Source organism: Scyliorhinus torazame, chromosome 8 (genome assembly GCF_047496885.1).
Source record: "Scyliorhinus torazame isolate Kashiwa2021f chromosome 8, sScyTor2.1, whole genome shotgun sequence".
NCBI classification, from domain to species: domain Eukaryota; kingdom Metazoa; phylum Chordata; class Chondrichthyes; order Carcharhiniformes; family Scyliorhinidae; genus Scyliorhinus; species Scyliorhinus torazame.
In genome coordinates this window covers 127,003,364-127,030,789 of record NC_092714.1, presented here as the reverse complement: position 1 = coordinate 127,030,789, position 27,426 = coordinate 127,003,364, and the positions used below count along the sequence as shown (strand labels likewise).

Below are 27,426 nucleotides of genomic sequence, written 5' to 3'. Positions count from 1 at the left end.
CACCCAGGGTTGGAATCGCACTGGGTCCCCGGTGCTGCGAGGCAGCGGTGCTAACCACGGTGTCACTGTGGCGCACATATAAATAAAATTAAAGGAATACAATGGTTCATGGGGGGGGCCACCAGGGTGAGGTTTCGGCCAATTGATATGGTGGGTTCGGTCTCGCTCCCGGGATTCAGGTCATGTAACTTCACCCACCACCTTTTTGAATAATTTCGGCATAAACTGTGTTGGGGCCAGCTGCTTGGCAAGGATTAGGAGGTCGCTGCTTCAGAGAGTGCAACAGTCAGGGGACCTAGCCATTCCAAACCTGTTGTATTATTATTGGGTGTTGAACACGGAGAAGGCGCAGGGCTGGAGCAGAGAGGCAGAAGCTACGTGGGTGAGGATGGATGCAGGCTCTTGTGAGGAGTCAGGATTGCGGGCATTGGCAATGATGCCGCGCCCATTTGCTCCAGGGAAATAATCGGAGAGTCCATTGGGGGTGGCCACATTGAAAATGTGGAGGCAAACTGTTGACCAAAGTTTTGTCCTCCAGGATTGAGGACTGTGTACCGGACGTTATTGGGGATGATCAGACGTGGTTCGTTCAGGGCAGGCAGCTGGTGGCCAATGTAAGAAGGCTGTTAAACGTGATCAGAATGCCGCGGGGGGGGGGGGGGGGGGGGTGAGCACAGAGTCTCGCTGTTTGCGGACGACCTGCTTTTGCATGTTTCAGATCCAATGGAAGGGATGGAAGAAATTATGGGAATTTTAGGGGAATTCGGATGGTTTTCGGGGTATAAGCTTAGTAATGGGAAGAGCGAGATGTTTGTGGTCCAGGCGAGGGGTCAGGAGAGGCGACTGGGGGAACTGCCATTCAGAGTGGTAGGGGACAGTTTCAGGTACCCAGGTATCCTAGTGGTGAGGGATTGGGACAGGCTACATAAATTGAACTTGGCCCGGTTGCTGGATCAGACGAAGGAGGATTTCCGGAGATGGGATGCGCTCCCATTGTCTCTGGCGGGCAGAGTTCAACGGTAAAAATGACGGTCCTCCTGAGATTCCTATTCATTTTCCAATGTCTCCCCATCTTCATCCAGCGGTCCTCTTTTAAGCGGGTCAATAAAGTTATTGCGGGCTTTGTGTGGGGGGGGGGGGGCAAGTCCTTGCGAGTGAAGAGGGCAATGCTCGAGCAGAGTCAGGGGGATGGCGGGCTGGCGCTGCCGAATTTCAGCAATTATTACTGGGCGGCTAATATAGCCACGGTGAGGAGGTGGGTGGTGGGGGGGGGGTCTCGGCATGGGTGCGTATGGAGGCGGCTTCTGGTCAGGGCACAAGTCTGGGGGCGTTGGTAACAGCGTCTCTGCCGTTCCCGCTGGCGCGATACTCCTCCAGTCCAGTGGTGGTGGCGGCCCTGAGAGTCTGGGGGCAGTGGAGGAGACATGTGGGAGCAGAGGGGGCATCGGTCTGGTCCCCAATCTGCGATAATCACCGGTTTGCACTGGGGAGGATGGACGGGGGGCTTCTGAATTTGGCGGAGAGCGGGGATTGAGAGGATGGGGGATTTGTTTATAGAGGGGAGCTTTCCGAGCATGAGGGCTCTGGAGGAGAAGTTTGCATTGGCGGGGGGGAAACTAATTTCGATATCTGCAGGTGTGGGACTTTCTGCGGAGGCAGGTGCCAACCTTCCCACTCCTGCCACTTAGGGGGATTCAGGATAGGGTGGTTTCTAGAGGATGGATAGGAGAGGGGAGTGTTTTGGACATATATAAGGAGCTTATGGGATTGGAGGAGACGCAGACCGAGGAGCTGAAACAAAAGTGGGAGGAGGAGCTGAGAGGAGAGATAGAGGAGGGCCTTTGGGCAAACGCGCTAAGTAGAGTCAGCGCGACCGCAACATGTGCCAGGCTCAGCCTGATCCAACTTAATGTAGTGCACCGAGTTCACATGACAGTGGCCCGGATGAGCAGATTCTTTGGGGTGGGGACACGTGTGCAAAATGTGCGTGGGGGCCAGCAAAATATGTCCACATGTTCTGGGCATGTCCAAAGCTGAGGGGATTTTGGCAGGGGTTTGCCGACGCCATGTCCAAGGTATTAAATGCGAGGGTGGCAATGAGTCCAGAGGTGGCGATTTCGGGGTGTCGCAGGACCCGGGAATCCAGGAGGAGAAAGAGGCAGATGTTCTGGCCTTTGCTTCCCTGGTAGCCTGGAGGCGGATATTACTAGCATGGAGGGACTCGAAGCCCCCGAAATCGGAGACCTGGCTATCGGACATGGCTGCCTTTCTCTGCCTGGAGAAAATTAAGTTCGCCATGAGAGGGTCACTGTTAGGGTTCGTCCAGAGGTGGCAACCATTCATCGACTTCTTCGCAGAGAATTAATCGTCAGCAGAAGGGGGGTATGGGGTTAAGTAATGGTGGGACCTGTGGGAGAGGGAGGCAGTATTTGCACTATGTTAATATTTTTATGTATGTTGTTTGTATTGCTGCTGTTACAATGCCAAAGAGATAACTCAATAAAATGTTTATGAAAAAAAAAGAAAATATGGAGGCAATTTCGGCAGCACTATTCGGGGCGGGGGGCTTGAAGTTGCTGCCGATCTGAATGAACCATGGCTTTGAGCCAGTGAGGATGGATACTGGGTTTCAGGGATGGGAGGAGCGAGGGGTGATGGAAATGAAGCACCTATTTCTGGAAGGGCGGTTTGCAAGTTTGGAGGAGTTGGGGGAGAAGTTTGGGGTCCCACGGGGGAGGTTTTCAGGTATATGCAGGTGCGGAATTTCACGAAAAAGTTCTTTCCGACCTTTCTGGTGGCACAACCCTCCTCGCTGTTGGAGGAGATGCTGTCGGTGAGGGGGCTGGAGGGGGGTCATCTCGGTGATCTATGGGGAGGATTTTGGACGAGGATCTGGCATCTCTGGAGGGAGTTAACACCATGTGGGAGGAGGAGCTGGGGATGGCGCTGGAGATGGGGTTGTGGTGTGAGGTGCTCAACCTCATGTGCAAGGCTGGGGTTGATACAGATAAAGGTGGTACATAGAGCGCACCTGACTAAGTCGAGGATGAGCCAGCTGTTTAAGGTGTGGAGGATATTTGTGAGCGTTGTGGGAGGAGCCAGGCCAATCAGGCGCCTAAAGTTGGAGAAATATTAGAGGTTGTTCTTCTGCACCATATTGACGGTCTTGCAGATGGATTTGGAGCCCAGTCCCCTGGGAGCCATATTTGGGGTGTCGGATGTTTTAGCCTTCGCCTCGCTGATCGCTTGCAGGCAGGTCCTGTTGGGTGGAAGTCAGTTGTGCAACTCAGTGCCTCGGTGTGGCTGAGGGACCTAATGGAGTTTTTGTATCTAGAAAGGTGAAATTTGCCTTGAGGGGAGTGAATGAGGGGTTCCACAGGAGATGGGGTTTGTTTGTACTACATTTCAAGGAGCGGGTTGCCAACAGCTGTTAAGGGGGGAGCGGGGGCAAAGTGGTGTGTTTGGTTGAGGTTAGTGGGGGGGGGGGGTTGTTTTTTCTTTGCTATGTTGTGTGTTTAAAATGTTAAAATATAAAAAACTTGGTTAAAGATATTTTCAATTGGCTATGTTGGGACTCGGCCTTCAAAATCAGATGTGATCGTGGAAATGAAGTAATACGTGAGAAGGAGGAATAGTTGTAGAAGATCTTATTGTATTAGCCCTTACCGCTGGCCATGACCACAGCACGGCCACTTCAATGACAGTGAGCACTGTTTCTTCCATCGCGGTAAGAACATGCAGCTGCTGTTTTTGGTTATTGTCCTGTAAGAGAGAGGGAAGTGTGTCAATGAGTGTGATGCAATCTGGGTGATGTAGCTGAGAATTGTTGGCAGAGTGTGCAAGCCGTGAGGTATGACTGTGAGTGAGGCATGCAGCAGTGCTAAAATGCGTGAGGGTGAGATGAGGCTGAGATATTGAGATATGAGCCCTGGCTGTTCGCGAACATTGGTAAGTGAGTGATATGGCTGTGCTGCATTAAGCAGTGTAGCAGTGACCGAGGGTAGTAGTGCAAATGGTGGGGTACAGCATTTGAAGATGCATTCACTGACTTTGTCTATGACGTCAGAAGCCATTCAGTGCTGGTACTTTAAAGGAGCAATCTAACTTGTTCCACTTCTGCGCTCTTTTTTTGTTGGCCAGCAAATATTTCCCCTTTAAGTATTTATCAATTTTTGAAACTCCCCATTGAATCTGCTTCCACCACCCTTTCTGGCACTGCATTGCAGATCATTACATTTAAAGATTAGTTAGCATGCTAAGAGTTCACAGAAAATTTCTGCAACTCATGATTAATAGAACCTTTTTTTATTATAAAAGGAAAGCATTTATTCATATCCTTAAAATTGCTGTGATGTTCACACACCATACCTAAATCCCACTTGTCATCCTGATGTTAGCTAGTATATAATTAGCTGAACAGGGACCATGAATTATAAAAAGAACAAAGCGTGTACACAAAGCGTTGTGCATGCAAAACCCTTCAGAGACTACCCAGTAGACCCATTTTCACCTCTGATATTGCACAATGTATTTAGACAGGAGCCACATTAACAAATATCATTGTTCTAAATTTGATCACATATATACTATACCATAGCTTCATAATATAGAATTCATAGAATCTCTGCAGTGCAGAAGGAGGCGATTTAGCCTATCGAGTCAGCACCAACCCTCCAAAAGAGCATCCACCTGTTACGACACCCTACAGGGACAAAACGTGTATCGCGTCCGATTGCCATCCTACACCTCAGAGTATGAGCTACTCAGGTGACAACTGAGGCAGAGCTTCTTCCCAATTGAAGAAGCACCCCACAGGGTACAAACCCTGACCTGGAAGCCATTCAGGAAAGGAGACCCTGTAGGGAGTGGAGAGGAGTGATTATTGTAACCAGTGTGGAACAAAGAGAGTTGTACCCTGTCAGCCTGGCCTCACGTGGAGTCTTTGCCTCTGTCTACAACACTGGTGACGAGGAACAAGTGGAGCTGCCATAAGCGGCAAGTGCTGCGAACTTGGACTGTTTTTCAACTATCTCGGAAGGTCACTCTCCAGCCGGCAGGCATGGCATACATACGTAAACCTGAGCCTTTTGAAGCCGACTTGGATAATTGGGCCCGGTACGTCAAAAGACTTTTTTCTGCATGAACGCTATCACCAGTGAAGAGCGACAGACTGTCACCTTACTGACCGCCGTTAGCGGACCGATTTATATACCATCAGGAATTTAACTTACCCAGACAGGACGGACAGACTGACGTTTGCCATGCTGAAGGAGGCCATTCAGTCCATCGAGTCTGCACCGACCCTCTGAAAGAGCACTCCACCTATGCCCTCTCCCCCACACTAACCCCACCTAACCTGCACATCATTGGACACTAAGGGACAATTTTGTCCATGTCCAATCCACCTAACCTGCGCATCTTTGGATTGTGAGGGGAACGAAAGGAAACCCACGCGTATAGAACATGTAAATTCCTCATAGACAATCACCCAAGGCCAGAATCGTCATGTGTCAATAATCAACAGTTTCCTGATAATAAAACTTTCTATTTTCTTCTTTCTGTAATGTTTTTTAATTCAAGTTGAAACACCGCAATCTGCAAATTTATTCCTGTCCAATTTCTTCTGCCGTCTCTCATTTCTTCCAGATTTCCCACTGGATGGACCACTCTGCAGGCCAGTCTACACACCCAGTTTCATTCCTTTCCAAAAGGAAAGCACATTACCTTTCCTCATTGACACCTTCTTACTGCTAGTGAGGAACAGGGTGCCAATTACATCTTGCATAATGAGTGTGTAAACCACTTATACCACTTCGGTACATCAGTAACCACATTTTAAAATAATGAATTGTAATGGGATTCACAAAGAGTGCCTGCTTAATATGTCAGAATAATATTTTTTGGAACTATCGATATCTGTGCCAAAATATCAGTTAAGGCTCGTGTTCTGGTTATAGTACTGAACTAGCAACTAGTTAAGGCTGGGAGTGCAAAGCCAACCAAGGCAAGTTGTGAAATTGAATTTAATACATCTGGTAATTTGGCATCAGAAAACAATGACTATGAAAGCTGCCAGACTGTTGTAAAAAAAATCAACTGTTCACTAATGTTTCTCAGGGAAGAGAACCAACCACCTGCACTCAGTCTGGCTTGCATGTGAATCCAGTCTCACACTAGAGATTCTTAATTCCCTTGCAGTAACTAGGGATGGGTAATAAATGCTGCTCAACAGGCCCTGTCCATGTCCCAACATTAAAAAAAACTGAATCCATCAACACAATTGCTCTGAGACTGTGCAAGTACAGTCCAAGAAAATCCTTTCATTTCTGGCACCTTAACATATTGCAGCACATATTTTATACTGTGATAATTTTTTATACTATATTACTTTTTAAGGTGGTTACTGGGGCCATTAAACTTTTACAAGCACCATATGGTGCAGCAGCATTTTATGTACTGCATTAGACATCTGTAAAGAATGTAATAATCAGCGAACACATCATTCCATATTTTGCCAACATTCACATCTTTAAGTTTCCTATATTCACAAACAACATAGTCAAATCATGTTCAGTGCAATGGGACATAAACATTACTTCTAATTAACACATCAATTTAATAGACTGGATGCAGAACATACTGAAATTAGCAATGAACCAGTGTCTGTAACAGGAATTTATTTAGGTCAGATTGCATTTTCCCAGGTACTTTTTAAATTCCTAAATTCAGCCAGTGTTGATGGTATGTATCCAGTGCTTTGAGGTGCTTCCTGTATGTTGTCCATATTTCAGCAAAGTGGGAGGTCATGGTAGACCATGAGCTTTGGTTTCCATTTTGATATTGTAATCTTCAAACGCTCGCTTCCTCGGATGGCCAAAGGTTGCACCAGCAGATTTCAGGTGATGATTTCTTTTAATGTCAGCCTTCTGTGAAAGATAACTTCCAAGGTATTGGAAGCATTCCACATTTTTCAGGCACTCATCATGAATCTTAATCAATGGGCCTGGGAGTGTGTGCATTTGGGGCTTGCTGATGGGAGACGTTTGGTCTTCTGAATGATGAGTGTAAGTCCCATCTTCTCATCTGCCACAGTAAATATGTTAACAATTCTCTGACTATCTGTTTCTGACACAGTATTTATTGCAGCATCATTAGTATAGTGAAGCTCAATGACTGAGGTCGAGGGTGGTTTTGGTCTTTGATTTAGAGTTTTCTCAGATTGAATATTTTACCATCCATTCAATAAATAAGACCACTCCAGCAGGAAGCTTGTCTCTAGTCAGACGGCAGCAAGGAAGATTAAAAAGAGAGTTGGAGTGATGACATAACCGTATCTGACTCCTGCCTTAACCTCAAAACTGTCTGTTATCGATCTGTTGTTAAGGATCACCACTTGCATATCATCATAAAGCAGGAGAAGGGTGGTAATGCATTTTGGAGGACATTCATGCTTCAGTAGGACCTTCCATAATGCCTCACAATTTACAGAGTCAAAGGCCTTGGTCAAGTCACAGAATGCTATGTAGAGGGGCTGAACTTGTTTGTAGTGCTTGGGTCACCAATTGCTGGTCGCTGAAGGGTTTGGGAGATGTGTTGCGAAAGAAATACACCTGTGCATGATATATTTTAGTGTGGAGAAAGCATTACATGTCAACTTCCACACATGTCTTGACAGAATGAAACCTCGATCCAATGACAAGGAAAGCGAAGCGATTGTAGTTTTCATTCTGCTGCAGCTTCCATCCACCAGAACAGCCATTGAGATATTCCAGATGGTGAATCTTCCTCCGCCGTTCTGCTGTTGAGGGCTTGTTTGCCAGCATCCTGCCGGCTGAGTATTTCTAGGTTCCTGAGGTTCCATTGCCAGATAGATTTTTTTGAATGCAAAATTTGTGCTCAATATTATTATACAAATGATACAACAGAATACTACTGTTTAAATTGGGCACCTCCACTTTGCTCTAGATGCCCACTTTAAAATCAGGTTTGCCCCTGATTTAATCTTTTTCAATATCCAAAATAAACTTCGCTAAAAAATGATAATTTTCTACTTAAATATATTAATTTGATGACATGATTGAATTAGTGAAATTCTAATTGGTCTCTGGAATGTATTTTTGTATCTTAATCCATAAACAGGCTAAAAAATATCACCTCCCAAGATTCAGGAGCTTCCCAAACCATCCAATTATTAACCTAAAACAATATGAATCTGATTCCCTTATTTACTTTGGTAAAACAATTGTTTGAACAGTTGTAATCTCAGCGCATTATAATTTCTGTGCATTCTCGGTGTCCAATATAGAAATGATGATGTAAATTATCCTGAATACCCCATTATAAAAATTATGTTAACAACATGGAAAGGGGGAAAAGATTTATTAGATTGAGACCAGGAATGAGAAAATCCCACCATACTGAAGGTTTGGAAGTCTGGGGCTTTATCGCCAGAACAAGGGAGGTTCAAGGGGATCCAATAGATGTTTGCAAAACTCTGAACGATTTTGAGAAGGTAAATTGAGGAAGGAAACAGTGAAAGATTGTTGCCGCTTGTTCGCAAGTGATAACAAGTGAGCACCGACCCAGAAGAGCACCTGAAAGAAAACAAGGGAATTCAGAGGAAATATTTTCACACAGAGGGTTTTTAGAATATGGAATATTTTATTGCAGGCTTGCCTTTGAGGCAGAAACTGTAATACCTTTCAGAAGTGAGTTGGGTGAATATTTGAGAAGAAATAATGTAGAACGACACAGGGATGAGCAGAGAAACGGGACTGGCATAAATGAAGAGTGCAATTGGCTCAGGTTGTGGGGGTTAAATGCTGTAATCTCCAAGATTTCTATGATTAAATGTTCACACAATGATTAGGGTAGCGTGTTTAATTATCAACAAAATTTTGTCAATGTACAAATGGTGTGCATACTCTATAGGTTAATCAAAATAGTAGGCTCTTGGAGCAGTTGAAAACCTAGACAGTCCATGTTTCGCTTATTGTCCGATAATTCTCAGATCTTTTTGGTTGAAATACCCTTTTTCAAATGGATGAGGAACCTACAATCTAAACTTTAATACTATGGAAGTGGGTAGTGGGGGAGGGCTCGGTGTGGGAGAGGATGGAGGCGCCATCATGTAAAGACACAAGTTTGGGAGCACTGATAACGGCACCTCTTCTGTTCTTGCCGGCCCGATACGCCACAAGTCCGGTGGTGGTGGCGGTTCTGAGAGTCTGGGGGCAGTGGAGGAGATATGAGAGTGGAGGGAGCATCAGTTTAGACCCCGATTTATAATAATCACCAGTTTGTACCGGGTAGGCTGGACGGTAGGTTCCGGAGATGGCAAAGGGCAGGAATTAGGAGGATGGGGGATCTATTTGTAGATGGGAGCTTCCCCAGCTTGAAAGCCTTGGAGGATAAATTTGAATTGCCAGCAGGGAATGGGTTTAGGTATTTGCAGGTACGAGACTTCTTGAGAAAGCAGGTTCTGGCCTTTCCGCTGCTGCCGTCACAGAGGATACAGGACAGAGTAGTCTCCAGTACCTGGGTTGGGAGGGGTAGGTGACAGATATTTACCGGGAGCTTTCGGAGGCGGAGGAAGTCCAGTGGAGGAGCTTAAGGGCAAGTGGGAGGATGAGCTAGGAGGAGAACTAGAGGCGGGTCTGTGGACGGATGCCCTAACAGGGTTAACACATCCTCATCATGTGCCAGGCTTAGCCTAATACAATTTAAGGTAGTCCACCGGGCACACATGACAGTGGCTAGGATGAGCAAGTTTTTCGGGGTAGAGGACAGGTGTGCGAGGTGCGCGGGAAGCCCAGCAAATCATGTCCACATGTTTTGGGCATGCCCGAAGCTCAGAGGGTTTTGGCAGGGTTTTGGTAAGGCAATGTCCACAATACTAAAAACACGGGTGGTGCCGAGTCCAGAGGTAGCGATCTTTGGAGTGTCGGAAGAGCCGGGAGTTCAGGGGGCGAAAGAGGCCAACGTCTTGGCCTTTGCCTCCCTGGTAGCCCGGAGACGGATCTTATTAATGTGGAGGGACTCGAAGCCCCCGGGTGTAGAGACCTAGGATAGTGACATGGCTGGGCTTCTCAGTCTCGAGAAAATAAAGTTCGCCTTAAGAGAGTCAATGGTAGGGTTCACCCGGAGGTGGCAGCAGTTCGTCGACTTTCTCGGGGAAAATTAAAATGTCAGCAGAGGCAGTATTCCAAGGGGGGGGGGGGGGATTATTGTTTTATGGTTGGGGTGCGTGAAGATTGGGATTGGGATGGAAATGTTTATTATACCATGTTTATGTGATTGTTATTATTATATAAACTTGCAAATACCGTAATAAAAATATTTTTAAAAATAAATAAATAAATTATAATACTATTCACATGAAAGTGATGCCTGTAAAGTGTGTTGAAATAATGTTTCTCAGAGATAATTGCTTAGTGTTACGGACGCCTGGTCAGTCCTCAACAATTGCTAAGAGGTTGCACCAGATGCCGTGACCTTTTAAAGTTTTAATGCACTCTTTCCAGGAGTGATATTATAAGAAATAGGGCTTGATTATTTTCATAAACAAACTTTATTAAAACAAAAGAAAAGAAAACAATATTTAAACTTTTACTTCAGATAACACCAACAGATTATATGCAGTTTCTTAACCTTAACACATGAGTTCCCATTAAACCACACCATACATGAAAATGCAGCTCTTGTTTCACTTCCACAAAGGCAATACTTGCATTTACCGAACAATTTTCTTCTGTTAGGGACATTTGTTCAGAATGTTTTTTCCAAGTCTGCCTCGGTGGGAAATTTCATGACCTCCATGGTCGATTTTCCCAGCCTTCTCTCTATAACTGTTCAAAACATAATTTCCTGTCTCTCTCTCTCTCTCTCTAAGATCTGCCAAGCTCCTCAAACAACGGTTCTCCCTTGAGGTGGCCAGACTTGATTGGCCACTTCCTTTTAGACCAAAGAACAGAGCTATGCCATTTATATGCAACTAACTTTCCATTGATAGACAGATAGGTCATCAGACTCTGTGATGGGCTGATAACTGGTCAAACAAGGTTGTCCCGAATGGATCATCCTGTGTATTCCCATTATTAATAATAATAATAATCGCTTATTGTCACAAGTAGGCTTCAATGAAGTTACTGTGAAAAGCCCCTAGTCGCCAGGCTAAGTCTGAATGTGACAAGGTAACTCAGGCTGTGGGTGCATTCCTCTGAGTCTGCTGCCAGCAGACTTTTCAACCCTAAACTGCCTGCTACATCCTGGAACCCATTTCTGGATTTGTTGCCAATTGGCTCCGGAGTAATGTTGCCAATTAATAATGATGCTCTTTAGAGTGGCCAGGTATCAAATGATACCACCACAGGGCTTTACCGGATATCGATCAAAGGACCACACAACCAGTTAGTCAGTTCAAGTTAAAAGATGGTTTATTTACACACAAAGGGTACTTCGACATGCAACACAAACACTACAAATTAAACTAAACCTAACAACTACAATAACCTATACTTAACTTCAGGGCAACCGGCTCTATGCAGATGGACAAGGCCTTTGTCCGGATCTTGCGTGGCTGGGTGGAAGAAGTGGCTCTGTTTCTGCTGGGCTCAGCCGTCTGGTAGCGATCGTTGGTCTTGAACTTGTCTGTCTGGTCTGTCTGTCTGGTTATGCTGCACTTGGGTTGGCATAGGCCGGATCCAAGAGAGACCAAGCACATGGCTGTGTCTCTTCTTATCCCTCTGGGATTTCGCGCTCTTTGGGGCGGTCCTTAACTTGGACCCAATAGTTCGACAGGCTTCGATCACTGCCTTCGATTTTGGCCAATAAAGGGGCGGGTGCCTTGACGGCTGGGCTTGTCCTTAGCGGTCATTAACCTTGGCTGTTTGGGCTCCCTGAGTAAAGGGAGTGGCGCCGATTAGTCTTTATCTGTATCGGTTACCTGAGTACAGTTCTTTTGTTCTGGGGAAATGGGCCATTAGAATGCAAACGCGCAGGGGTTTTGATCCAGTCTAGCTATCTGGGTTGACAAAACACACACAAGCTCTGAGTCTGTCTGAGTCCTGGGTTGACCATAATTCCCATAGTCCTTTGCAGGTGGCCATCTGAGATGGCTACAGATTCAAGCTCCTAATGCCTCCCCATTATGACATTAAGAGTAGCAATTTGAAGACAATTTCACTGACATAGACCATAGTGAGACAGACCAGGTAATTCCGCGATTAAGGGCAAGTGTGACTCCTCGAAAATTCTTGTGCATGCCAATCAAAATGCTTTTGTGTTTTAAAGGTCGCCTTGTTAATGGCATATACACACCCAGTCTGTTCACAGATTGCATCCAGTACAAACACCTATTAGCCAAATCAGTATTAACATCAGTTGTACCCTATTTAGATGTTTAACAGGCTGAAAGTAGGTTCTTATTATAACTAAAAGAAACTTTCCATAAACAAATGAGTTCCCTTCCCTCCAACTCTATGACAGAGTAGGCATGTGACATTTGTGGGAATATTTTATAGACCTGTACAAAGTTTCTCAGTGTTATTTATTCATTCAGGGAATTTACATTATTGGAAGATGGTGGAAGATCTACATAAATCAAAGTGACAGTTTTTCCATGAGTACAAGAATCAAACCAAGAGGAAATTAATATAAACATAAAATGCTTGAAATACTCAGCAGGCCAGACAGCATCATCATGGCATTTGTTCACTACGTGAGTCCAAACTGAATGCACCCAAGTATCCCAGCAGCAGCTGGCCTCCCACTACAGCTACCCCTTCGCCAAAATTAAATGTTATAATCAAAGGTCTGTAAAATGTCCATGCCACTGAAAAGCAGAATTGGTAAATTAGCTGAGTAATGAAGAGGGAGTTTGCAAAGAGCTGAAGACAACTATGTTGAATTATTGCACATGAAGGATCTTGTGGATATATTTCACGCAACTACTGCGCTCAAATATTGCACACTCCATAACTCATTTACTGAACCTTATCAGTTATATTTGTCAAGTTACTATAAAACAGCTTCATAAGGTTCATAACCCATTTGATTGGAAGGAGGGCTGGAGAAGGTGGAGGATCTATTTTTGGTGGGGTGGTTCTCTAGCTTGGAGGAGTTAAAGGAGAAATATGGGGCGGGATTCCTGAGGCTAAGTGTTGATGCCGTCGTATCAACATGGCGGCGGCGTCAACATGGCCTCAGGATCAGCAATTCTGACCCCTACAGGGGGCCAGCACGGCACTGAAGTGACCCACGCCGCTCCAGCTGCCGATCCCGGAGTCAGATGGGTGCCACGTGTCTGCGCATGTGCCGTGGGACCGGCGTGATTTACGTGCATGCGCGGTGTCTCCCTATCTCCGCACCGGCCCCGACGCAACATGGCGTAGGGCTACAGGGGCCGGCGCGGAACAAAAGAGGCCCCCAGCCCGAGAGGTCGGCCCACCGATCGGTGAGCTCCGATCGTGGGCCAGGCCACAGCGGAGGCCCCCCGCGGAGTTGGACCCCCCCTCTCCCCCCACAGGCCACTCCCGGATCATTCCACGCCAAGGTCCTGCCGGGTAAGACCAGGTTAGAACGGCTTTCGGATGCGGACGGATTTAGGTACCTTCAGGTACCGAACTGGGTTATGCTGTTTCTTCCGGCTTTCCCAGTGGTTCAGCCATCCACCTTGTTGGAGCAAATTTTATCCTGCGCAGGATTGGTGTAGGGTAGAACATCTGAGATGTACCAGCGTATAGCGGGGAGAAGTTGGGTTCGGTTGAGGGGACGAATGGATGGAGGAGATGGAGCTGATACTAGAGGAAGGGTGTGAGGCATTGAGGAGGGTGAATGCAACATCGTCTTGCATGAGGTTGAGCCTCATTCAGTTAAAGGTAGTTTTCCAAGCGCAACTCACTAGAGCGAGGGTGAGCCGCTTTTTCGAAGGGACGGAATAAAGGTGCAGGCGTTGTTCAAAGGGACCCGCACATCACGTGCACATGTTCTGGCAATGCCCCAAGCTGGTGGGGTTTTGTGGGTCCTTTATTGAAACCATGTTGTGATCCTAAATGTGGGGGTGCAACCCTGCCCACTGGTGGTGATTTTTGGAGTCTCTGATGTGCTGGAATTGCGGACGGGAGCCGGGGTGGATAGCCCTGCCTTCACTTCATTGGGGGCACAGAGATGTATCCTATTGGTCTGGAAAATGGCGGTACCACCTAAGGCTTCAGTGTGGCTGGGTGATTTGATGGAGTTTGTGTGCCTCGAGAGGGTCAAGTATTCCTTGAGAGGGTCGATTGAGGGGTTTTATCGAAGGTGGCAATCATTTTTAGTGTACTTTAAAGAACTGTTCACTGCTGGAGTGTAAGAGGGGGAGGGGGGTTTATTTTTTATAGGAGGAGTAGTCTGGGTTTGGGGGGGGAGGGATAGTAGGGGCAAGAATCTTTGCAAAAACTGTTTGTTTATGGAATTTTGTTCAAAATGCTTATCATGGTATTATGGGCCAGGAGAACACCAAAGTATATCATGGAGTTCACCTGACCCACAATTTTAATAGATCTGCTGCCTCACAGCGAAAGGGATCAGTGTTCAATTCCCGCTTGGGTCACTGTCCGTATGGAGTTTGTATGTTCTCCCTGTGTCTGCGTGGGTTTCCTCCGGGTGCTCCGGTTTTCTCCCACAGTCCAAAGATGTGCAGGTTAGGTGGGTTGGCTGTGCTAAATTACCCCTTAGTATTCAAAGGTGAGGTGGGGTTACTTGGTTACGGGGACAGGGTGGGTTGTGGGCCTGGGTAGGGTGCTCTTAGAGCGGTTTGGTGCAGACTCAATGGGCCAAATGGCCTCCTTCTGCACTGTACTGATTCTATGATTCTATGGTTCACGTCTTTTATCTTCTTTTGTATGAAATGTTAAAAATTTAACAAAAATCATTTTCAAAAAAATAACCCACTTGATAACAGAGTGGAAAATGTATTTTAGCAGTTTCTAGTTTTTGATCAATTTAATAAGCCTTAACTTTCCATTTTTATATTAGTAAATGCAATAGAAAAATGTTGAAAAGTTCTTCTAAATAGGGAGTGAGAAAAAATAGATACTGAACCATTAGCAAACCTGCTACCTCACTCACATCACAAATTATCATTCTGATCACAGTGAAAGCAGACCAAATACAGAACTTGCAACACTGAATATTCAACTTCTTAATGTAAAGTAAGCGTACCGAAGATATTTAAAGAGCTGTATGCTTTTGCCAACACTGCGCGTTGTGTTAAATTGCTCACTTTTTGATTGTGTGTGTGCGTTGACTGCTGACTGTGCTGTGCGCTGTCAGTGTGGTTAGAGAGAGACTGGAACAAGCCATAAGCATGAGACACAGACAAAGCTTTGAAATGTACCTCCTGCTCACACATAGAACCTGGTGTGTCATCTCTGCATATCTCTGGAGCACAAAACACAATACTACATTTTACCAACTATTTGTTAATTTTTAGCCTAGCAATAAGGTACCTCAGATCGAGAGCATATAAAATGTAGATGCTGTATGAACTATCCACTAAACAAAAAGCTGCTGTCCATGTCAGTCCTTTTTACATAATTTTGAAAGGAAATTTTCTGACTCTACATTCAGTGAATATATATTATAAACTAATTCTAAACAAGCCCTATTTTGAGAGAGGTGAGAAACATACATCTGCAAAAAGCAAAATTATGAAAAGCATTGCTGGATGCTGTTGCTGTCAGCATAGCAAACTCTTTTCATCATTGCTGGATTACTGACAAACCATAAAATATTCTACCTTTACTGTAAAAATATGTTTAATCTGAAGTTGGCTGCAGATTACCCATTTACACTTGATCTCACTGCAAGTCTTTCATGGTCAGTTAGGATGTTAACCCTTAGCTGTCACAAAAGGAGCTGTGGTGCACATAAATAACTCTTTTGTCATTGAATTATTCATCAGATGTTAAATTTGTGTATAATGTAGTATTTTCCTCCATGGTTTACATATCTCAGCTAGTCCATGTCCAAATGCAGCAAGACATGGACAATATTCAGGCTTGGACTGACAAGTGACAATGAACACAAGTGCCAGACAATGACCATCTCCAACAAAAGAGGATCTAACCATCACCCCTAGACATTCAATGGCATCACCACCACTGGATTCCCCACCATCAACATCCTGGGATTTACCACTGACCAGAAATTGAACTGGACTAGTCATATAAGTAGTGCGACTACAACAGCAGGTCAGAGGCTAGGAATCCTGCAGTGAGTAACTCAACTCCTGACTTCCCAAAATCTATCCACCATCAGGAGTGTGATGGAATACTCTCCACTTGCCTGGATGCTTGCAGCTGCAACAAAACTCAAGCAACTTGACACCATCCAGGGGGGCAGCATGGTGGTGCAGTGGTTAGCACTGCTGCCTCACATTTGAGGACCCGGGTTCGATCCCGGCCCCGGGTCACTGTCCATGTGGAGTTTGCACATTCTCCCCATGTCTGCGTGGGTCTCACCCCGACAACCCAAAGATGTGCAGGGTAGGTGGGCTGGCCACACTAAATTGCAGCTGAATTGGAAAAAAACTACTTGGGTACTCTAAATTTATATTTTAAAAATATTTTTTAAAACTTAACATAATTCAGGACAAAGCAGCCCACTTGAGTGGCATCCCATTCACAAACCCTCACACTCTCTCCACCACTGATGCACAGTGGCAGGAGTGTGTACGGTCTACAACAGCACTGCATGAACTCACCCAGGCTCCTTAGGCAGCACCTTCCAGACCCACAACTGCTACCACCTCGAAGGACTAGGGCAGCAGATACATGCGAACACCACCACCTGGAAGCTCTATGAAAGAATATTCATCAATAAAACGATTAAAGAAATCTCAAATTGTTAACCTTGCTAGACAGCACTCATCCCTGTGGCAAGGAGAATCACTGCCTTAAGCTTAGTTTCCTGAGATCTATGCAAATGCTCCTGTGGTAACATGAAATCTGTTGACTGATTATTAATGCGTCTATCCATCCCGGGTTCCAATTGTTCTGTTATGTAAAATTATGACACCTCCATGTATCTTTGCAGGATAAGGATTTTATCAGTTTCCTTATCAGTATTGATGTTACTGCATTTGAGGAAGTAACAAGGAAGTTAGACAAAGGAGAACCAGTGGATGTGATTTATTTAGATTTCCAGAAGGCCTTTGACAAGGTAGGAGACTGTTAAATAAGTTAAGAGCTCATGGTGTTCAGGGTAAGATCCTGACATGGATAGAGGATTGGCTGACTGGCAGAAGGCAGAGAAAGGGGATAAAAGGGGTCTTTTTCAGGATGGCAGTCGGTGACTAGTGGTGTACCTCAGGGGTCGGTGCTGGGACCACAACTTTTCACAATATACTTTAATGATCTGAAGCAAGGAACTGAAGGCATGGTTGTTAAGTTTGCAGATAATACAAAGATCTGTCGAGGGGCAGGTAGTATTGAGGAAGCAGGTGGGCTTCAGAAGGACTTGGACAGGGTAGGAGAGTGGGCAAAGAAGTGGCAGATGGAATACAATGTGGAAAAGTGTGAGGTTATGCACTTTGGAAGGAAAAATGGAGGCATAGATATTTTTTAAATGGGAATCGCTTAGGAAATCAGAAGCAAAAGGGACTTCGGAGTCCTTGTTCACGATTCTCTTAAGGTTAACTTGCAGGTTCAATCAGCAGTTTGGAAGGCAAATGTAATGTTAGCATTAATGTCGAGAGGGCTAGAATACGAGACCAGGAATGTACTTCTGAGGCTATATAAGGCTCTGGCCAGACCCCATTTGGAGTATTGTGAGCAGTTTTGGGCCCGTATCTAAGGAAGGATGTGCTGGCCTTGGAAAGGGTCCAGAGGAGGTTCACAAGAATGATCCCTGGAATGAAGAGCTTATCGTATGAGGAACGGTTGAGGACTCTGGGTCTGTACTCATTGGAGTTTAGAAGGATGAGGGGGGATCTTATTGAAACGTACAGGATACTGCGTGGCCTGGATAGAGTGGACGTGGAGAGAATATTTCCACGTGTAGAAAAAACTAGAAGCAGAGGACACCATCTCAGACTAAAGGGACAATCCTTTAAAACAGAGGAGGAATTTCTTCAGCCAGAAGGTAGTGAATCTGTGGAACTCTTTGCTGCAGAAGGCTGTGGAGGCCAAATCACTGAGTGTCTTTAAAACAGTGATGGATAGATTTTTGATCAAGAAGGGGATCAGAGGTTATGGGGAGAAGGCAGGAGAACGTGAATGAGAAAGACATCAGCCATAATTGAATGGCGGAGCAGACTCGATGGGCTGAATGGCCTAATTCTGCTCCTATGTCTTATGGTCTTACATAGGAAATTAGATTAAGCCAATGCATTGTGCTTCTTGTGTCAATAAACACCACAGCTTGCCTTTTTGTGCATAAAGATTCACACCTCCAAACCTTTGGTGGACTGAGCTGCAGGAAAATAGAGAGAATATCTTTCTCTCTGTGTTGCTAAAGATTGTGTCATATTGCAAGTAAAACCGACACGAATAAATATTACCCCTGTTTAAGTCTAAACCCTTGTTTGAAAGAATGTCTTTGTCAGTTCCCCTTCAAACCACTCACCATCCTGACTTGGAAATATATAGCCATTCCTTCACAGACATTGGATCAAAATCCTGGAACTCCCTCCCTAACAGCACTGTGGTGACCCTACACCATATGGACTGCAGTGATTCAAGAAGGCAGCTCACCACCATCTTCTCAAGGGCAATTACAGATGGACAATAAAAGTGCAAAGAATCTCTCCATCATTTTTCTTAAAGAGCTTGATTTACAATTATTTTTCTTCATATTTACCTATATATATGAAAATATTTTCACATTTTTATCTATATATAGTTCATGGATACTAGCCTTTGTGAACTTATAAACAGACATTTACGGCATGAACTCTAATATGTTCTAATACCCTGTCAGAAAGGAACAGTGAGATGGATACAAGATGTAAACACACTTGAGAATGAAAAACAGTCTCATCTTCAACTAGCTGAAAACCACAACAAATGCTCGTCTGAAACTCTGTGTGGACATTTGAAAATATGAAAATGTTCATTCTTGAGAAAGCAACCTTTCAGCTAAACGAAAAACAATTCTTTCAACCTGATCAACATCAAAATCATTTTTACCTGAAGCAGATACTATGGAACCCACGAAATACAGCTGATCATAGTGTTACTGGTTTTCAAAAGGAACAATTGAGAGTTGAAAACAATCTACTTGTATCACAAGATTACCAGAAATTTAATGAAGTAAGGATATATTACTGTGTAGATTTAAATGTTTTGTATAAGCATAATGTGATCCTGATCCTGTACAAGAACACAATGTATTTGTAATGAGTTCAGCAATTTGGCCCATCCAACCGACAGAAATTCACTGGGCTCTTATTTTTTTTAATGTAATAAACTGAATTTTGTAGTTATCCAAGCTCTATTTTTGTTGTTACAACAGGACTCATGCCAAATTGCAGCTGAACTCATTACAAATGCATTGTGTTCCTGTACAGTATCAGGATCACATTATACTTTCGGCAGAAGAAAAGACACTTGGCAGGCAAACATTTTATTATTTTAATCAATATCTCACCAGTTTTATATCATTTCCATCTTTCCCATATAATTGTGTGGCGACCGTGATTAGGTGCCAAAACGGATTTTATTGTTTTCCTGTCACCGTTGTTGGCAAGCTACAGTCATCCCTCAACTGTTAAAAAATTATCGAATGAGATTTGAATGAGTGCAATTAATGTACTCATTTGTCCTTCACATCACCTTTACCACCTTACACTAGAAATCAAGTGCCAAGTTCCACACCAACAAAACGTCAGCACAAGGCACTAAAAATACTAATATCAGAGATCCGTGGAGTGTGGTGGTGTGGTGTACACCAAACTGTGTGGCCATGATGTCAACCTTCAAAAATCATAACTTAAGTAGTAAGGTACCTTCTGTATTACAGAGCATAGATGTGTGTAGGCTGGCTGCTGCTCCCTTTATTTGCCGATCTGAGCTGGGACAAGCAACAAGGCGCTAAGCAGAGAGTGAATATAGCATTCTGTATTCCCTGCAGGGAGAGAGCAAAGTCAAATCTGAGCATCATGTAGAACCACTAGATGACCAGCTATAAGGCGGACCTGCATTACCGGTGGAGAAGTCTCCTGGCCTTCTCCACTTGGTTATAAACGTTTGGCCAAATAAATGATGCATATAAATGATGAAAATTAAAAACTTCGCAAGCATTCCAATAAAGGGACTGAATGCCATACATTTAGCACACGAATGTGGCAATTACTTATAAGACCATAAGACATCGGAGCAGAATTAGGCCACTCGGCCCACCAAGTCTTCTCCGCCATTCATTCATGGCTGATATTTTTCTCATCCCCATTCTCCTGCCTTCTCCCCATAATCCTTGATCCCCTTATAAATCAAGAACCTATCTATCTCTGTCTTCAAGACACTCAATGATTTGGCCTCCACAGCCTTCTGTGGCAAATAGTTCCACAGATTCAACACCCTCTGGCTGAAGAAATTCCTCCTCATCTGTTTTTATAGCACCTATTTGCATGCTTTAAGCTAATAATTGTTCTTGACTGTGGCAAAGTTTACCAGGAAACGTCCTGTTTACATTAATCAGTCAGAGAAAGTCGCTGAATTTCTCTCTACCAATGTTTATAAAATCTCTTTAACGAGAACTACAAAGCTGTGGAAAAGTCACATGGTTATCCTGCTTAACTGAATGTGCAAAAGCAGAAAATGGTGTAAATACTGTACATGTCTGGTAGAATCTGTGGAGAGGGAAACAGGTCACGATGTAATCATTGACCGACAATGTGAATTCTGTTTCTTGCTCCACAGATGCGGTCTCACCTGCTGAATATTTCCAGCATTTTCTGTTTCTATTTCAGATCTCCAGCATCTGCATTACTTTTTTAACTCTTGCAGGAATGTTATGATTTTTGAAGGTTAACATCATATAGCCACACAGTTTGGTGTACACCACACCACCACACCCCATGGACCTCTGATATTAGTATTTTTAGTACCCTGTGCTAATGTTTTGTTGGTGTGGAACTTGGCACTTGATTTCTAATGTAATGAGTGTTTATCAGTCTGTGATTCTGAAAAGTCATTTACTCATATTCTATTTCCCTGTAAGTTTCAGTGTGTGAATCATGTTCTTTTAATTTTTCACCTCTCATGTTGGATGTCCATTCTCATATTACATAACAGTCATTATTTGTCACTACCCATGAGATCTATCTATACAGCCAGCTTACCCTCTCAGGAAACCAGTCATTTTCCAACAACAAATGTAACAAATCAAAAAGTATAAAATAAATGGATGATACAAGGATAAAATTCAACTTCTCTACAACACAGCAGATAGGTGGTTGAGGGATTGGTGAGATATTGGAACAATCGAACACGTGAGATTGGGACAAATGCTCACAGGGTGGGTGGGCCATATGGCCGGTTAACATATAGTTATTTCTAGGTAATTCCATGTACATGGAGTCCCTCTGATTTTTTTGTGCATTAATGTTGCATGAATATATGTAAGTCACCAGTGACTATCTATAATTCCATATAGAACTGTTATTTTAATTTTCAAAATAGTAAGCAACATGGCTTTGAAAAAATTACAATCAGCTCATTATCCAGGCACATGGCAATTTTAAAGAACAATTCAGGTCATGTTTTATGACAGAGTTTCAATAACAAAAAAATACTTACATTTATTTTGTTGCCAAAATCTATAAAGAGCATTAATGGCCATATCTTGGTTATATGTGTATTACACGGAAACGTGTGTTGAGCTGAGTCAGTCTGTGTGGCGCCTTATCATTCCTAACATTAATTTACATAATACTGGTTTTGTATAATTAAACATATTGTTATTACCACAGGTTATATTCTTTAAATACAGATTTTTGCAGCTTAGTTCAATTTCCTGCCAGTCCCCATGGTCGGCCGCTGACTAATGTGTAATCAGGTCCAACACCAATGGACAGTTCAAACCAGGTGTTGGGTGATTTGGAACTGATGAAGAAGCACTAGTGTCACCATCACTTGGTGGGAATTAAAAAAAAACTAGATTGATTTAATTAGGAGCACCATTTTATATTTGAAGATTTCATCAAGTGGCAAAATAGCAATCCCACTAACATTCAATAAACTACATGTGCCCTTATAGCCAGGCAAGATAGTGTTTAGCAAAACCTGAAACTCCTAAAGGAGAGTCAGTTATTCACAACACTTATTTTATACATGGCTTGACACCATTTAATATTTTTTATTAAAATATTGGTATTAGCTGACAAACAATTAAAGTCTCTGATTAAAAATGTAATCTATTGCATCTAAGGCTCTCACATAATCACTTTCTGATTGATTGGCTTCAGCTTCCCTTATGCCACATTCAACTCTTGAGTACTCAGTTAATCTTGGTAATAAAAATACTGAATTACACTAATATTCATTAGTCACAGAATTGTTAAAAACAATCAAAAGATAAGAATGTAATCTGTATCAAACACTACACTATGAAGTAACTAAGCAAATCTCACATCAGGATAGATTCATAAAATTGCTACTCTATGCCACTGACATTTCACCATGGAATTTACCCAAAATACAACATTAACGTGAATCTATTTCATTAGAAAATAACAGCAAGGCAGTAAATTACAGAACAGAGTCACAAGGTCATCTGTAATCATCACGTATTTATGCATAAGCTTCCTGCCATTTGATAGAACAGTGGAAATCAAGGGCAGTGACTGACTTGTTATTTTCAACAGTTTGATTAATATCAGAAAAGTGATTTGCAGTTGGAGGCAAGTCTGCCTCAATCTCCCACAAAAATGCAGAGGTGACACAAGTTTGCAAAGTTGTTTAACATTCAAACAGGTACCTCATCAGTGTTGTAAAAAAATGCAAACCATTAATATTTAACGTGCTGTTGCTGTGTCATAACAACCCCTAGCACTACTAGAAAGTATGGAATCCTGCACAATTGGTGATCGTTACAACATTTTGTTTTCTACATTTACTTACATAAAGTTCTTCCTCAGAAGTACCAATGATCGAAGCGAACTGGCTGATGCTCAGGTTTATTTCACAATTCAACTATTGGTCCATGCACTCATTCACCACAGAAACAGTTTATTGACTCATGCAATTGGAAGCCTTTGGTATTTATCATTTAAATAGCCAAAAGGTTCCAGAGGAGTCCATGTTGTAATCCCTGCTTTTCTTGATACATATTAATGACCTTGACCTAGTTGTGCAGGGCTCAATTTCAAAATTTATGGCCAAAAGAAACGTGGAAGTATTATGAACTGTGGGGAGGATAGGGCAGAACTTCAAATGGACGTAGAAAGGTTGGTGGGATGGTCAGACAAGTGGCAAATGAAAGAGAAGTGTGAATTTATTCATTTTAATAGGAAGAACATAGGAGACAATATAAAATAAGGGGCACAATTCTAAAGGGGATGCAAGAGTAGAGGGACCTGGTGCCTATGTGCATAAGTCATTGAATGTGGCAGGCCAGTTTGAGAGAGCACTTAATAAAGCATACAGTATCCTATGTTTTATTAATAGGAGCAGATAATACAAGGTTACGTTAAACTTGTGAAAAGCACTGGTTCATTTTCAACTGGCGTACTGTGTCCAGTTCAGAGAGTCACACTTTAAGAAAGATGCGAAAGCATAAGAGTGCAAAAACAATTCACAAGAATGCTTCCAAGGAAGAGGAACTTCAGTTACTTGGAGAGACTGGAGAATTTAGGACTGTTTTTCTTGAAGAAAAGTTTAGATCCTTAAGACCATAAGACGTAGGAGCAGAAGGCCACTCGGCCCATTGAGCCTGTTCCACCATTCAATGAGATCATTGCTGATCTGATATAATCCTCAACTCCTTTTCCACCTTATCCCCATAACCCTTAACTCCCTCACTGATTAAAAATCTGTCCATCTCAACCTTGAACATACTTAATGACCCAATCTCTACAGCTCTCTGTGGTAAAGAATTCCATAGATTCATTACCCTCTGAAAGAGGAAATTCCTCCTCATCTCCGTCTTAAATGGGCGACCCCTTATTATGCTGTCTGGTCGTAGATCTCCCATAAGAGGAAAGATCCTCACAGCATCTATCCTGTCAAGCCCCCAGAGAATCCTATATGTCTCAATAAGGTAACCTCTCATTCTTCTAAACTCCAATGAATGGAGGCACAATCTACTCAACCTCTCCTCATAAGAAAATCCCTCCATGCCCCAGATCAACCTGGCGAACTTTCTCTCGACTGCCTCTATTGCCAGTATATCTTTCCTTAGATAAGGGGACCAAAACCATTCACAGTATTCCAGGTATGGTCTAACCAGTGCCATATATAGGATTGGATTCTCCGCAGCCCCGCATCAAAATCGCGTTTGGCGCGGGGGTGGAGAATCGAATTTCACGACCGAATCTGGCCCGGCGCCACTCCGGCGATTCTCCGGCACGCAGCTGGGGGGCCATTGCCAGAGGCCCTCCCAGCCATACTCCGCACCCGACCGGCTGAGTTCTCGACGGCGTGGAACTAATGTGGTATGGCTAGTCGGCACTCTCACGCGGCGGCTGCGGACTCAGTCTGCGGGGCGGAGTGATCGAGCACCGGGGGGGTGGGGGCCTTATGGGAAGCCCGGGGCAGCGTTTGGGCCGGTCCGATGCAGCGGCGCGTGGCCGATCGGGGGGGACCTAGTTTGTTTGTGTTGGTCCATGGTCCGAGTCTGCCATGGCGCTCGGCGCGGCCGCTGGAGTCCGCCACCCGTGCGCATGCACGGACTCGGAAGCGAACGTGCAGGGGCCCGTATCCGCAGCCAAAGCTGCATGAAGCTCCCCGTGTCCCTGCTAGCCCCCAGAAGGTAAGTGAATAGCCTTTTATTTTTTGTAGGAAACTGGGAGAATCCAGTCCATAGTTTTAGTAGGACTTCCCTATTTTTATATTCCATTCTCTTTGAAATAAAGGCCAAAATTTCATTTGCCTTCCCAATTACCTGCTCAACTTGCATGCTAGCTTATTTTGATTTATACTCAAATCCCTCTGTTCTGCAGTTTTCTGCAGTCCTTCTCCACTTAAACAATATTCAGCTCTTTTATGTTTCCTACCAAAGTGCATAATTTTACATTTTCCTACATTATATTCAATCTGACAAGTTTTTGCCCACTCACCTAACCTGCCTATATCCCTCTGTAGACTCTTTGGGCGTCATTCTCCGACCCCCCGCCGGCTCGGAGAATGGCCGTTGGCCGCCGTGAATCCCGCCCCCGCCTAAGTCTCCGGTACCGGAGATTGGGCGGGGGCGGGAATCGGGCCGCGCCGGTTGGCGGGACCCCCCGCTCAATTCTCCGGCCCGGATGGGCCGAAGTCCCGCCCAGAAATTGCCTGTCCCGCCGGCGTAAATCAAAGCTGGTATTTACCGGCGGGACCAGGCGGCGTGGGCGGGCTCCGGGGTCCTGGGGGGGGCGCGGGGCGATCTGACCCCGGGGGGTGCCCCCACGGTGGCCTGGCCCGCGATCGGGGCCCACCGATCCGCGGGCGGGCCTGTGCCGTGGGGGCACTCTTTCCCTTCCGCCTCCGCCACGGCCTCCACCGGCGGAGGCGGAAGAGACTCTCCCCACTGCGCATGCGCGGGAAACTGTCAGCGGCCGCTGACGCTCCCGCGCATGCGCCGCATTTCCGCGCCAGCTGGCGGGGCAACAAACACCATTTCCGCCAGCTGGCGGGGCGGAAATCCCTCCGGTGCCAGCCTAGCCCCTCAATGTTGGGGCTCGGCCCCCAAAGATGCGGAGCATTCCGCACCTTTGGGCCGGCGCAATGCCCGTCTGATTGGCGCCGTTTTTGGCGCCAGTCGGTGGACATCGCGCCGTTGGGGGAGAATTTTGCCCTTTGAGTCAGCCTCACCACTTGCCTTCCCACCTATTTGAGAGATTTCATAGAATCATAGAAACCCTACAATGCAGAAGGAGGCCATTTGGCCCATTGAGTCTGCACCGATCCTGGGAAAGAGCACCCTACCCGCTCTCCACTTCCAGCCTATCCCCGTAACCCCACCCAACCGTTTAGTCACCAAGGGACAATATAGCAAGGTTATTACATCTAACCTGCACATATTTGGAGTGTGGGAGGAGGCCGGAGCACCCGGAGGAAACCCATGAAGACATGGGGAGAATGTGCAAACTCCACATAGTCACCCAAGGCCAGAATTAAAGCCTCATCCCTGGTGCTCTGAGGCAGCAGTGCTCACCACTGTTCAATCTGCTCTGCCAGCTTACGATGACTGAAAATGGACAAATGTTAGAATGCTGACTCCTGACACACCTTCAGGCAGATCTTGTTTTGACATGCTTATGTCTATGAATTTCTAAGAAAGAGAATGAAGAACCAGAGGATGATCATAGGACTGACTATGATGCACCATAGGAAGGCAATGGCGCAGTGACATTGTTGCTGGACTAGTAATCCAGAGACCCAGGGTAATGCTCCTGGATTTGAATCCTGCCATGACAGGTGGTAAAATTTGAATTCAATAAACAAATCTAATGATGACCATGATATGTTAAAAAGACATCTTGTTTACTAATGTCCTTTACGGAAGGAAACCTGTAATCCTTACCTGGCCTATATATGACTCCAGATCCACAGCAGTGTGATTGGCTTTTAAATGCCCTCAGGGATGGACATTAATTGCTGGCCCAGCCAAACAAATTAAAAAAAATATTCCCTGTTCCCTCCACGTTTGAAAATGCCAGAGTGGCTTCCTCCAATAGCAAGGAAGGACCCCTGAGTTTGTTCTATCTTGTCGTGCAAGAAGAAAGTGAGTTCTGGAATGAAAATTGAAGGTGCATCCATCTGCGTAGGGGAAGATATATTGCACCCCGTAGGTCAGTATGCAATTTTGTTGTGTACAATTGTTTTTCTATAAAGCCTATGGAAGATGAAGTGCAGGAAGGATTTCAATTGCCTATTGCATTTTAACAGTGCCTTGTTGAAATCTGGATACACGTGGGATGCAGTAAAAGATTTGGCATGTTTCACTGTTGTGACTTGGAAGGATTCATAAAATACAATGAAAGAGCTCTAAGGCTAGCTTTATATGAGCTCTAAATGCAGAATATGTTCCCGTGGTGCCTTGGAATGATATGGGTACAAGATACAATGTAAGAGTTGCATGACTAGCCATGTGGAAGCAGTAAATATGGAACAAGCTGACAAGCAACACTTTGTACGTGTTCTTGGGTCCTTGACATAGTAAAATGTACTGCTTAGCAGCTTTAGCATGCCACATTCATTTGAATGTGCAGTGTTCTGTCACTTCTGTTCCCAGATCCTGCAGCTA

The 27,426-nt window shown here is 44.5% G+C and overlaps 1 protein-coding gene across 11 annotated transcripts in view; it reads right to left on the bottom strand.

Annotated features, from left to right (window-relative positions):
- Positions 1 to 27,426, bottom strand: part of LOC140428103 (retinoic acid-induced protein 2-like) — a 123,419-nt gene that overhangs the window by 90,263 nt on the left and 5,730 nt on the right. For 3 of the 11 annotated variants that reach the window (XR_011948708.1, XM_072514162.1, XM_072514166.1), the window contains exon 2: positions 3,667 to 3,762. The exons of 2 other annotated variants lie outside the window; for them this stretch is intronic. Coding sequence is in view for 5 of the 9 variants with exons in the window: in XM_072514162.1 (XP_072370263.1) it covers positions 3,667 to 3,762 (96 nt within the window). In the remaining 4 variants the exon portion in view is untranslated. Of the gene's footprint in view, positions 1 to 3,666; positions 3,763 to 11,460; positions 11,898 to 16,744; positions 16,840 to 19,987; positions 20,107 to 27,426 lie in introns of those variants that run through there. 6 more of the 11 variants (XM_072514164.1, XM_072514165.1, XM_072514163.1 and 3 more) reach the window with 5 other exon arrangements.